Raw genomic sequence first — 14,070 nt, 5'->3', positions numbered from 1 at the left:
CTGTATTAGAGAGAAGACGCTGTGTGAAGACTGAGGGAAGCTTTCCCTCACACTGTCGGTGTGTCTTAAATGAAGAAAATGGTCAAACGTTCAGTGGTTGAAACACACTTGTTTAAACTTCTAGGGACGACTTTCTCTTCATTTCAATTTCAGTCACACCTTTGATGGATTCGTTAAAAAAAAAAAAAAGCCAGAACAAATCACTGTCCCCTCTTTTATCATGTCACTTTGTTGCTTTCTTTATCTGCAGCCCATCCATCATGCACATGTGTACATGTAAAAAGCTGATTAGAAACCTGGTTACTCTTACACATGGCAGAGAAACTGGTGTGCAGCCTATCTGTGGGAAACCAAATTCTTTCATCTCCTGCCCTGATAGACACCAGATTTCTTCTTTACAGACATTTGAGAAAGCAGCACTAACCCTGTTACTTCAGTGCGAGTTTGCGTACAGTAATTATGTACTTTTACTGTGTTAATTGTGGCTGGCAGATTTTGACCAGTACTTTAAAAGGCAGTTCATTACCCAAAAACCCTTTTCTCCCCCTCGAAGGATTGTTGATATTGGCAACACTTTTAATTTGCATCCCTCCTCTCGACAACTATGAACCGTGAGAGCAGAACTGTTAATGAAGCAACACAAGAAGGAAGATAGTGTTGGGAATTGATCAAATTTTATCCGTGTCGACTCACTGACAATTTCTCCTTAATGATCCAAATCCACAAGCGCACCCTTGAGTGTTTGTTTTCTATTCTCAAAACAGGAGCTACAATTAACTTTTCATACTCTTTTATTGCTGTTATTCACAGGAGCCTGACTCCAGCATCCAAACCTGTGCCTACTACACCAAGTATAACAAATCAAACAACTGAAGGCAGCAAAGCTGTGACATGACATGATGAGCTATGGTTAAGATGCAGGTTATATTCAGTTCGTCTTCCACTTGTAGTCAATATACTCAAAGAATAGTGACACAATCTCAACTCCATGGAAATACAGTCCATACAAATTTCAGCCTCTTCTAACTTCAGCAGTACAAGGACAGAGCTCCTGTCTCACATAGCATGGAATTTTAAAAATCCTATTTTTTCGTTTTATTAGAAAAAAAAAAGTCAGCACGCACAAACCCCAAAGCCTCAGTATGGGGGAATATTTGTGTTCATCGTAAACTAGATCAGAAACCCTGATCTACAGAAGAGTCAGGTGGAATCGACACTTAGTTGATCCCATGACATTCTTTTAGACACTGTTTGCCTACACTTGCTGAGCTGCTGCATGTTAATGCCAAACTCTGTAGACCAGATGGATTAAAGGACGTTAGGACTGTGAGCTCTTTATCTGAAAACAAAGAGGCAAAGTGTGAATATGAAGTCAAACATTCTTGCTTAAATTAGCCTTTAGATTTTCCTGCTTTGAACAGCCTTCTATCTCTGACCGGCGTGTCTGTCCTTTTGTGTCGTGCTCAATTGCTGAGTCCGGTATCGTTTTCTTAATATACACATTTGTTATGTATAGCAATAGATCTGAGTGAGCATCTGCGCGTGTGTGTGTTCCTGCTCCCACAGAAAAACCTGTCATTCCCACGTTTCTCGTTCCCGATCAGTTGTCAGGCTGTGAATGGGTGGTTTGAATTCGCAGATCGCTGCTGAATCACACCACATCAGTGTCATACATGTTTATGACACTGATGGCGGAGGCGGGGGATTGCAGCACAACAGAGACAAAAACAAACAGGTCTCCAAGGTGATTGAGAAGATTTCTGAGACTGAAACCAATGTGCTTATTATGAGACTGGCAGGCTAAATAGGCTGGAGGATGAGCCAAGAGCCTGATGGAGCACAGTAATCACTGGCAAATTGCAAACCTTAGTTTCAGCACGCAAACACTTCACATAATGTATCTATGGAGCCACACATGTCACACATCTGCAGCAAACATCCGAAAACAGCTGAAAAAATGCCCAGAAGGAGCCAAAGCTGTGCCAAAATAAAATGCAAATGAATCATTCAGGAAATGGAGAGTTTGTGTTGTGTACCTGTGGCTGGGTCAACCGTCCGCTCAATCAAGTGGTCATCCTGGTGAACCCACTCGCCGTTGCACTTGAAGTAGATCTGGGTGGCCGGGGTGGAGCGGCAGGTCAGCGTCACCGGCTTGTTCTTCACGATGTACTCGTCCTCCGGCTCCACCAGGAAGTGAGGTAACAGATCCGAGAAGGCGGCGGGAAGTGTTGCTGTGGCGGTGTGCTCGGAACCTTCAGAGAATAAAAGAAGCAGGGATTTTTAGAGGGGTGCCACAATATGAAAATACCCCCCCAAAAAAAGCTAAGCTTTCAGTTTTTAAGTTGACATGATGCAGGAGCCGAACCTCTGCTGGACGAAAGAGTGAAAATGCAGCTGCCACAAAATATCTAATGCACAGACTCAGTGTTCCTGGTGAATTGCAGCTCACGTGTATGCATATGAAAGAGACAAAGACAGACGGACAGACAGAGTGAAAAAGAGAGACAGAGCTGTACGGTAGACAGAGCTCATCCCTGTGCGCTCTTGGCTGGGTCGGAGGGGTAGTGGAGTCCATGTCTTTACTCCAGCTCTTAATCACAGCCCTTTAACATCACCGCTGATAGACTGGCTGCCATAAATCCCGTCTCAGCCACCAGGCCACTCCACAGTGTATTTTATAGCTCTTCAACCAGGACTCTACCTTTACCCACATTAGGCAAGAAAGGGAGAGAGACAGACAGGTGAAAGATGACTGACAGCTAGACAGCCAGCTAACCTAAACTCACCTCTCATATACAGGAGATACAGTTTTTATTCCTCCAGAATCTTACATGACACAGAGGAGAGGTGAGGATCGAAGAGAGAAGACACATATCCAGTGTGTGGAGGTACACCAGCCGTCCTTCAGGGGGACAATCCTCTGATTTACAGCCAACTTCTACGCTCGTTGAAAAATGCCCAACACAAATGCTGAATGACACGATGGAGCCTAGAGCACACACGCTCGTCCTCTGCGAACACACTTTCTCTCTCTCTAAACATATTAGCCTTGTGCAAGAGATAGTGTGAGGACAGAGAACGGAGTAGAAACAGGGAAATAACCTCTTTATACCACCGGCACTCAGGGGAGACCAGTAAATCCCAAAATAAAACCCCTTTAAAAGGAGAGTAATATTAATTTACTGCCCTGAATCCAATATGGCTGACAGACCAGACATTAACAACCTTCTCCATCACTCCCTGTGCAGCGGGAGAGGATGGGAGTCCACATCTCTCATAATGAAACGGCAACACTCATGCTGACCTTTCTTCTCCTCGCTTCTTCTCCTCCCTCACACATCCTTCGTTCATCCTTGCAGCTTGCTGAGGCCCAGGTCAGGGATAATATTACGTTGTGTCATAAACACCAGTCTTTGGATAAAGACATTATCTGTCAGTTCCTCCCCCACTACACATTATATTAATGTCTCTCTTTATTCGCCTATTTTTTCTTCTCCCCATGTGCTGAGTTGCTAATTTATCAGGATGAGATACAGTGAAGCACACCACTGCTGCTGCCGCAGAACCCCATTAATGTTTTGTGTACATGTTTAACTCTTAATGAAAACTAAATGTTCTGTGTCCAATGAACGACATACATCACTTGCTGACACTTTGCCTTTTTCCCCCCATTTTCTAAGCCCACTGTATTATTGCAACACATTTGCTGAGAAGAAAATGTCATTAATATGGCAGCTCTCTATTCAGGACAACACAACTGCCTGACATTATTTACTATGTTTGTGAGTGTGTGCTTCTAATCTTGTGGTGTCGAGGAAAAGGCCACAGTTCATCATGAATAGTGAGTATAATTGCTTTAACTGAGAGCCAAAACTTTGCTAATAAACAGCGAGGGACCGGCAGGTCAGGTTATTTGAAAGTGTGTTGGTCCTAATGACGGCGGCTTCTTCTAATGGGCCAGCTTCCAGCTTTGTGACCACGGCTATTAGCTGGCCGGGCTGACCCTCTGTACTTCCTGCAGACTGAAGACGACAGCTCAGTAAAACAGTGGGCGAGACTCACCTCACACCTGCCAGGTTAATCATCTCATAGAGAACAGATGATGTTGAAACAGAGAGCGAAACCAAAGCCACCTGAGACACCTGACGAGTTGTGAGAACGGCTTGATGAACTCCTGATGTTGTTAACTCGCTGCTGGCTCCTCATTTGCAGGGGTCACATTCAACGTGCTCTCTCAACTTTTGATGATGTTTTCAATTTGTGTTTGTGTGTGCGTGTGTGTACTTGAGTGTGTCAAAAGGGGTGGGGGTAAGTCTTCCATTTTAGTACATGCACTTTAGGTTAATGAGGTTAAACACGTAATTTCTTTAGAGAAATAAATTGTCATTTTATGGGAAGGGCATTCTAGTCACGCACCGCTTTATATCAAACCCATAATGGAGGACTGATGCGTAGTAAATTGGCTCAGATTATTGTCACGACACAATGTACTTCAAAGTCAACGTGCACACACTCACACACACACATGCATGCACACAAAGGGAGTATCAGCCACTTAACAGACTTCTTGTGGGTCAATGCACAAATCAAATAGACATACAGCAGCACTATGGGCACTGCATTAGGTTCCACTGGCTAAAGCTGCCATTAATTGGTAAATGCATCTGAGCCCATTGCCGAATCATTTTGTACACACACAAACAACAAACACTGGGAGCTAAATGTCTCCCTTGTTGATCATTCGGCCAATGAAGACGACTTAATTGATACAACATGCTGGATGTATTGCTGGGGCCCAATAACCGTTACATAACTGTGTGGCTCCCTGCATTTCCATAAAGAGAATCAAGGAGAATCATTTTGATTCTTGTTCTTCACAAAATAAATGTATCAGGTTACGACCTGATATTTGTCTGCAACTGCTATTTTCTCGAGAGAATTCAACTGACCTAAAACACACACACACACACACACACACACACGGGTGCACCAGCTGTCAGTGTGCTGAGCCATGATGTCCAGGGCAGAATCCCTGCAGCACACAGACCCCCACCCCCCATGTCTCATCTGTCCAGCTGACCAGGTCCACTCCCAAGTCAGGGACAGAGTGCATCCACAAGAGGAGATGATGAAGTGGTTATGATGCAGTCAGACACAATAACTTAAAATATATCTGTAAAAATCTGTGATATTCCTGTAACTGCTGTAACTCTATATGTCCTCACCACTGCATTTTAAAAAGCCTGCAGGAATAGATTTTCACAAGTGTTGCAGCTTTGTAAATGTCTTTTGTTACCATCCATCTTCAATATTTCATAAAGATTTTTCCTTTAATGTCACTTACTGGATCACTTTCCAGGAGTAGGTTTTTTTTTTTTTTTTTTTTTTTTTTTTTATTCACACATATCTCAGGTCTCTTTTTGAAATGGAATTCCTCACATGATTCCTCACTTCTCCTCTGCTGGTGTCAGTGTGCCATGTACTGTCGACTTTTGTTATCACCGTTTGTAAAATAAGCATTTATTTTTTAATTTCACTCCTTATTATCTACTCAGGGAACAGAATTGCTGAATGCACCGCAGTACGAGGATGTCAGCGGGGAGAAAAACCATAGCTGGAGAGAAAATAACCCTCTTTTGTGTTTCTCCCTCATGGCACTAACACGTCGTGTGCCCTTTGGAGCCAATTACAATTTTCCTTTTTTTAAAAAAATTCTTTTATTTATTTATTTATTTTTTTACAACGTCATGTTCCCGAAGGAAAGCATCATTGAGCAATCACTGGGCATAATTTACATCACAGTGATGAACAGCAGCTATAACAAGTGTTTTATGACACCATCAGCGCCTTACAATGTCCTCTGAAATTAATTCAATTAAAATTACTATCCAGAATATTAAACCATTTCATGTTTAGCTGCCATTAACAACAAAGCCAAGATCAAATTTGTCACAACCTATTTGTTAGTTGATGTTTTCCTTCAGAGTGCTTGGGTTTGCTCAAGTGGTTTTCTTCATGCTTTAATAAAGCACTGAGTGTCTTTATTTAGTAATCACTCTTAATATAATGTATGTACCTTAGGGTTCTGGGAACAGGAGCATTGTTTGTGTATAGTTAGGAATGTTTTCAATAAGCCTCTGACAATATTAACATTAGGAGTGATTAAACACAGAGGAAGAGGCAGAAATGGGATCTGTAGGAAAAAAAAAAAAACAGCTCCATCCACCATTACATATATATAATATAGAGCATGACTGACTGATGTATGTTTGTCCCCAGATGACAAATATTTACTCCTCCACATGTCTGGGATTCAGAATAAATTTTTCAATGAGACAACCACGCTTCAACAAGCACTCCTTCGACCACACAAACACACTCACTCTCTGTCAAAAACAGACACACACACACACACCTGTACTATCCTGTACACACAAACATACATGTTCAAAACATGCACATGTACGCAAAAATACAGACCGCAAGAGAGAAATAAATAAATAAATAAAGGGAAAAAGCTGCACACAAACCACTTGGTCTCGGTCTCAGTCAGAGATGTAGATTTATGCATGCAAACAAAAAAATGCACGTTAACACAGAAATGCTCAAACTCCAGCAAATTCAGATTCCATGCAACATCCCTGGTCATTAAGGTTGGTCTGGAAAACAATCAATCACTGGTACTCGAAATGCACAGAAAGGCTCTGATGCATAAAATAAACATGTCGGAGAGATGGAACCCATAGCAACCCAAACTTCATCACATCACGTTTCCATCAGAGGTGGAAGGATACAGAGAGGCTTAAAAATATTATACACCAGGGAATGAAGGGCAGAAGGAGAGGAAGGGACTGCGAGGGCGGTGTGGGGGGGGGGGGGGGGGGGGGGGGTAGTATGTAAATCATTCCCACACATGCCACATGTGATGTTATTATAATCTTCTCCCATTTAAATGAATAGAAAATTGGCTGCTAAGCATGTACACTGATGCAGGGCTGTACATCTATGTGCATATATTAATTCAGGATACTAATAACATGTTGCCAACTGACGGGAATATTTCCACGATAGATGTGCTCCTGGCGCTCAAGCCAACTTTAAAAATTGCCATCAAAAGCTGGTGACATAAATCATCATCACTCAAACACGCAGCACTTTGAATGACTAAATTTTATTTTATTTTTTTTGAGTTATGTCATTTGTCAGCAGTTATATTAATGTTATATTAACAGTTTGTCAACAAAAGAAAAAAGTTGGAGCTGTTAGTTGTGTAAATAAGGTGCACAGCAACACTGTTAATGAGACTTACACCTTTGAAAAGGAACTTACACTCTGCTTATTCCGGTTTGTTGATTTTTATTTATTAATTTTTCCTGTCATCTATTTGAAGCAGCACCTCAGCAGGGGGGTCCAAGCAGGGAAGAAACTTTATGCCGTCTACCTTTGCCACCAGCGCTGACACTCCCCGACACCCTCGCTTGTGCTCGCCTTTCAAGGCGATGCCGTCTTGAAAGGCGCAGTTGCCTTGAAACCTATGAGACCATTTTAAGTTCCTGTCAACACAAAAGAGCTGACGCTGTGAGTGAGGGAGGCTGCATGTGTGCGCGAGTATATTTGTCTGTGCAAACGTACATGTTTGTGCAAATGTGTGTGAATAAATGGCTGAAGTGATGTCTAACAAGATCAACAGCTGAGAGGCTGGATTTGTGTACATTACTGCAAGAGTGCTAACATGAGACACATTTATCTTTTCACTTTATATTGTTACATGGTTAGACCCGTGATCAGAAACCGCATTCCTGTTCTTAGAGGCATCGTTATGATTGAAAGTAATATCCATATTCATCACTCAAGTGCCGCAGCTGATGTTTTGTCCTGAGTCGCTTCCAGATGTTTCCACAGACAATCCAGTCTCATGGATGAATCAGCCTCTCAAACAATCAGTTTTCAATATCAGCAGTCTAATCACTGCTTGTGGCTCTCCGATAAATCCTGTGTCCTGCATTGAATAATTCAATGACAACATAAACTAGGGTATTTTTCTCATGTTACATAGGCCTACATGCTGCCCTCTTTAATTACAAATTGTAGGGCTTTGTTTAGTATGAGAGCTAAATGAAGAAATAAACTTCTGCTAATGACCTCATACTAGATAGTATCTCCCAAGAGATGAAGGGCTTAGTTATAGCTGAAATTACATAAATCAAACCCAGAGGACAGCAAAGATCAAGCTGCATTCTTAGTAACACTTTGAGTGTTTGTGTCCAAAACATGCTTCTGGCCTTTCAAACAGTATATTAGGCAGAAGAAAACTCATTCAGACACCTGCATAACATCTCTGCTTTGTCAAGCTTTGCTTTCAAAATTTAGTTATTTGGTGTTTGGTACCTTCAGTGCATAAGGTCACTTCATCTAAGCCAAATAATCAGCTAAGTAAACACAAGTCTCACACAAAGACTACAAAAATCCCTCTGTGGAAGTTCCCAAAAATCAATTCATCTCAACAGGCTATGTACAGAATAGTTTCACAAAGGACAGTAAAAAGAAAAAAAATAGCTGTGCAGTCTGCACAGACAATGAGGAGAGGCATTTGATAGATTTGGCTCATTTTAGAGGAAGATTCAAAATGCCTTGCTGTAGCAAATCTTGGGATGTAAATGCCTCCGATTCTTCAAAGCTGCACCTGTTTGGCGGTTCAGTGCATGATGTTTTTCAAAAGAGCCACAGAGATTTAAACACATTTTGACTTAATAACTACAGCCTATCCTCAAAGGAACTGAAGATATCCTGAGCTGTCAGGAGGGGCAGACACAGTCGCAGTCTTTGCCATCCAAGGCACGCACATGCTCATGGATTTGTCGTCCCTTAGCCGGAAACGAGGTTATCCAGAAGCAAGTTGATTACAGCGCTCAGCCCAGGCATGGGAAGAAACAGAAACACAGACGGAGAGGGAAAGCAGGCATTCTTAAATCTTTGAAATGGATGTTAGGAAATAATGGGAGGAAGGAGGAAGGAAAAGACAAGAGACAATTTAGATTACCAAGTTAATCCTTTAATTACCGGATATGCCTGCAGCTAAAATGAGAGGTTTCACACACTGCTTTTTACAACTGTGGAGCAATTGGAACTGCAGAAAGTGAGGCAGACTGCCATAATGATCAAGAGCTATAAACCTTAAAATAAAGGAATGTCAGTAACACGAACTGGCATTAAAATATGGTCTGTTTCTGGATATCCTACCCGAGTAAGGAACAACACCAGGTGTAAATGCACAAAGACCACATTGTGAACTGATTGCGATGATCTGGTTTGAGTTGTGATCTGATCTCAGGGGGTAGAAATGCAATCGGCACAGTGTGATCACATTCTTGACAAAAAAAAAGAAAAAAAAGAACAAGCTCAGCAAGATGAAAGTTTGCTTAACTCTCTTCGTCTTTTGCTGTTTTCTGCTAGCTTAGGGAAGCATGCCAGAAGCTAGCAATTCTTCCTTTGCAAAAAGCTGTTCAAAAATTAAAAGGTGTCTTTCCTTGACCTGATACACCAGTTATTACCAACCTCTGCCTAATTAATTTACCTGTGGATTTGATGTCAATATTCAGTTATCCAAATACAGATCACATGTGAATACCAGCTGTAAACAGGGCCTCTGAGCAAATAGTCGACCATATTAACCCTTTTCGTTACATTTCGTAACATTCGTAACATTTGCTAACTCGCACTAAAAACAAAGCGCAGCTGAAGGTAGCTGCACGTATGTGACCATAAACCAAACTAAACAAACAAATAATACGTTTTGAGCTGAATAAGAATTTAATCTGTGGGCAACATGAACGTCCAAAATTTCATGACAATGCACAGACTGACGTTTACCATGTAGCTAGCATGGCTAAAAATTGATTTTGCTCTTGTGACGACCCAAACACGTATATCAAGTCTTCCATATTCCAGAGACCTGCAGCGAATGCCAACTGCAGCCTCTATAATCCATGAATATGACAAGGACGAGAATAATGAATGCTGCAACAGTAAGAAGTGACATGTGGCAGCCGTAGCCTATTGTCAAACAACAAATGCTCTTACCACAATGTCACATGTTCACAAGTGGCAAAGTCTCGGAGGCAGAGGCTGTGGACCAGAAAGAGAAATATAACTGGGAATTATGTAGATAAGTGTGAACCTGTCTAGAAATGAAAGACAGAGCTGGTTATCTGATATGACTTTCCCTCCAAAGCAAACCAAAGCACATTTGAACTCTACGTGTGTTTAGGGTATCAGTCGAAGGCAGAAGCAGCGAGCAGAGTGGGAAACTCATTTCAACCCAAACAGTCTTCTGATTATCCTCTCCATTTTTATTTATTTATTTTTTCTTCCCAGCTCCCTCCAGTTCTCCTGACATCACAACCAAACGCAAAGACACACTGGTGTCTGTGATTTAGCAATGCATGAATACAAATCGGTTTTGGAAGAAGCGTCACTTTCATTACTCAAAACACACCTCCTCCTCCATTTCAGGTTAATCTACCTGAAAAAATGAATTTGAGTTTTCAAGGCCAATTTAAAAATAAAAATAAAAAAAAAAGCAAAATTACAGATGACGCCCCTAACTTTGGTGAATAAAATTAAATCCTGAGTCTGTGACAGCAGCTGCATGTAACATTTACATCAGCGTAGGCAAAAAACTCAACACTGATCTGGATAATGTCCCATCAAAATCGTAGAGATGGCAGCTGGTTCAACAGCTTCGCCTCCTGACTTTAACGAATATTTAACTCTTTCAGAGTGAGTCATGTTACTTGACCTTTATCTGTGCATTTGTAATCACTCCTGTAATCTGTACATGACTCCTCACCTAGACATGTACATTAGGAGTGATGAAAATTAAATAGCACCCCTTGAACACATAGCCTTGTACACTGATAGGTGCATATAACAATAATGATGCAGGGCAGTGTGCAGTCACTGCAGACATCGCTGAGGTGAAAATGAAATAAACTGCACATAAGGTTTAAAGAAAATGGTAATGGGAGAAGAAGAAAACCAGCTGCTCACCAAGGGATCCAAATAAAATAACCTCTCCCTGAAATGGAGCTGGTGTTTCTGGTGTTTTTTTTAACTGACAGTCTAATTTCTTTTGCTTTGACATCACTGAAGCTGGTATAAAAGAGGAAAAGGGAATTGATGGCACCACACTTGAGCACAGTGCTTGTTCTGCCTTAACCCTGCAGATCAGATGTAATGTTATAGGCTTTAAGCTACTTTAGTCTCTGACTGCTGATGCCTACACAATGTGATTCCCCACACCTGTGACTCACAACTGTTAGCACTTTGTCCTGAGAAAATAAATGCCTTTTTTTTACCTCATCAATTTCCTTCAATAGAGATACTAAATGAAGTCTTTAAGGATAAACAGCATGTCAGTGAGTTTATAATGTTTGAAAGCAGAAAATCTGGTAATTAAGGACAGTGAGGAATTATTATTAGCAGGAGGAGCAATTAAATTTAGACAGTCACAGATATACTGTTTATTTCCCACTGGTGGAGGTACATTATTTAATGGATTGTCAGGAGAGCCCAAAGACAAAAATGTGTTTTTCCTTCTTTTGTTACTTTCTGATTGAATTTCTGACTAATGAAGATGTAAATCTCTAAAACAGGTCACTAACATATGTTTTTATTTTTATTCTAAAGAGGCTAAATAATAATAATTATTTAAAACATCGGGATACTATATTTTTAGGGTAACATTACACAAACAGGAATAAATTGGGTAGTTGTTAGGGTAGGGACTATTTTCAGCTGTGGATTAACACACATTTGGTGCTCTAGCGAGTTTTTTTTTTGTTGGTTGTAATATTTTCATTGACAATAACAAAATTTATAAAACTTTAAAATCTTTACTTAAGTGAAATTAGCAGCATCATGATGCAAAGGTTCTTCGTGAAAAGTAAACATTCGTTAAACATTTTACATCAATATTTATTCTGAGCAATGGATAAATTATTTATGTGTTAACGTGTATGCAGCATTTTAATGTGATAGCTGGTGCAGGTGATGTTCCCATTAATTACCTCATACACTGCTGGATTATTCAAACTCTTAGAAAGTATCTGTTTTTATGATGTTTTCAAATGTGTTGCATGGAAAATGTTAATATGTGAAGCAACCAGTGACTAGAGTTGTAGTAGAGCAGAACATAAAATTCTCTTAGAAAGATAATGGAATAAAAATATAAATTCTCAAACAATGGAGATAATCAGCAAAGTACTGGTACATGAAAACCACACGAGTACTTGAGTAAATGTACTTTCCTCCTCTCCCGAGGATAAGAGGTTGTGTGTGTCTGAACCAGATAAGCAGCACACAGAGATCTTCCTCCTGGGCCGTTACGGCAACTGATGATCTTCTGACAGATGATGTGATGAGGTGGGACAGCGCCGCTACGCTGCTAATAACACCTCACTGCAAATAAGGGCTGAAGACATGCACCATCTGATAACGAGGGAGCAGCTCTCATTCTACAGAAGGTGCAGGGTAATTTTAGTCTGCATCGTTCTTTCTAATTTGCATTCTTATCTAATTTTATTTGATAAGTTGAAGAATTGTATATAAAGTGATCTGGGAGTAGTGGACATGCAAAATGACAAGTCAGGTCTATAAAGGCACACGCTGTTTATCCACGTCTACCTTTTGTGACCCCACTGAAGATGTCTAAAACTCAATTTTTCAGTTCTGTAGTTAGCTAAAATGACATTTGAAAAATTTATCAAGCTGAACCTGCGCAGTGGCTGTTTATCTACATACTGAAATTGAAAATCATTTACTGTTCAGTGTGCCAAAAATGGCAGGATGTAATAACATCTCCAAAGTTTAGTTAACTAGAACTAGACAAACTGCAAATACAAGCAGGTGACTATGATGCCGCCCACAGTTATATCTGCTCTACAGGCTGCGTCTTCCTGCTACACACTATAAAACCTGAGTGAGAAATCACCATAAACATGTCTTTTTCTAGCAGTTCAGCACTCTCATATGGTAGTAACTGTTTTGTTTTCAGTGTTGATACATTTCAAACATATTCAGTGTAGTTGTTACACAGAGACCAAGCCATACCAGGCTCAACTAATGTACGGGGAATTGAATATATCAACACTATGGTCAGCTTCCATTGACCCTGCTCCCCTCACTCACATCTGCAGAGTTTACAGCCTCAACAATACTCTGATTCTTCAAACTGTCCTTGAGATCCTCCCATTCAGACTTGTGCCTTTCAATATGTCATCTATGTAAAATTGTAAAATACTAAAACACACTGAGGACAAATTCAGCATGTTTGCTTTTTTTTTTTTTTTTTTAATAGCGTACACATTGAGCATAGCAGAGCCTGAGTTCCCTCAACAATGGCAACAAAAGCTGGTCTGGGTTTTTCCTCCTCCCTGCTTTCTCAGATCCATAAAGAGCCTTGATGACCATGGTCTACATTTCAGGGACAGAAATGGCTTCCACATCCAACCCAATAATGTGCATGAACAACAGCAAAGCATTAGGTGACTGGCAATAAATATCTGAAAAGAGGTACATTACTGCAAGAAAATATACCAACAGAATCCAAGCTATGAGTCTAGTGGAGACATCTTATCAGGGCTTGTCGACTGATGGGTATGAAAGTAAGAGGAATAGCAGGAAGTGCTTCGACTGCAAGAAAGATCATTATCTAAATTAATAAGAACACTTTTTATAAATTGAGTCAGCATGTCACCTTGTTCTTTCTTGTATAGGATACAGAAAAGAGAGTCCTAGTGACTAACTGCAATTAGGTCTTTTCTCGTTTGACTGTAAAAACACCAGGAAAATGGGAGTCTCACTCTATAGGCTCACTCTGAGAGCATTTGAATGTAATTTGGATAATGGAGTGGTATTCAAGGTTTTTTTGGAGACTGCTTTGAAATGCAAGGCAGGTGATGACCCTGACAGGACGTGTACAAAGGAACCGCCCTGTGAATTTGGTTCAAATGACAATTCAGAATTTGAAAAAGGGAAATGTTTGTCATATTAAATTTACCACGACAAGCC

General features: G+C 40.6%; 1 protein-coding gene across 4 annotated transcripts in view; it reads right to left on the bottom strand.

The window, feature by feature from the left end:
- unc5a (unc-5 netrin receptor A) overlaps positions 1-14,070 on the bottom strand; it is a 127,697-nt gene that overhangs the window by 61,204 nt on the left and 52,423 nt on the right. For all 4 annotated transcript variants that reach the window (XM_071457963.1, XM_071457964.1, XM_071457965.1 and 1 more), the window contains exon 2: positions 2,037-2,252. In XM_071457963.1, the coding sequence (XP_071314064.1) occupies positions 2,037-2,252 (216 nt within the window). The remainder of the gene's footprint in view (positions 1-2,036; positions 2,253-14,070) is intronic.

Source organism: Trachinotus anak, unplaced genomic scaffold (assembly GCF_046630095.1).
Source record: "Trachinotus anak isolate AG129_WGS33_773 ecotype Australia unplaced genomic scaffold, CSIRO_AGI_Tana_v1 ptg000021l, whole genome shotgun sequence".
Lineage (NCBI taxonomy): Eukaryota > Metazoa > Chordata > Actinopteri > Carangiformes > Carangidae > Trachinotus > Trachinotus anak.
The sequence above is the reverse complement of the archived record's forward strand: the minus strand, read 5'-3'. Positions and strand labels throughout refer to the sequence as shown.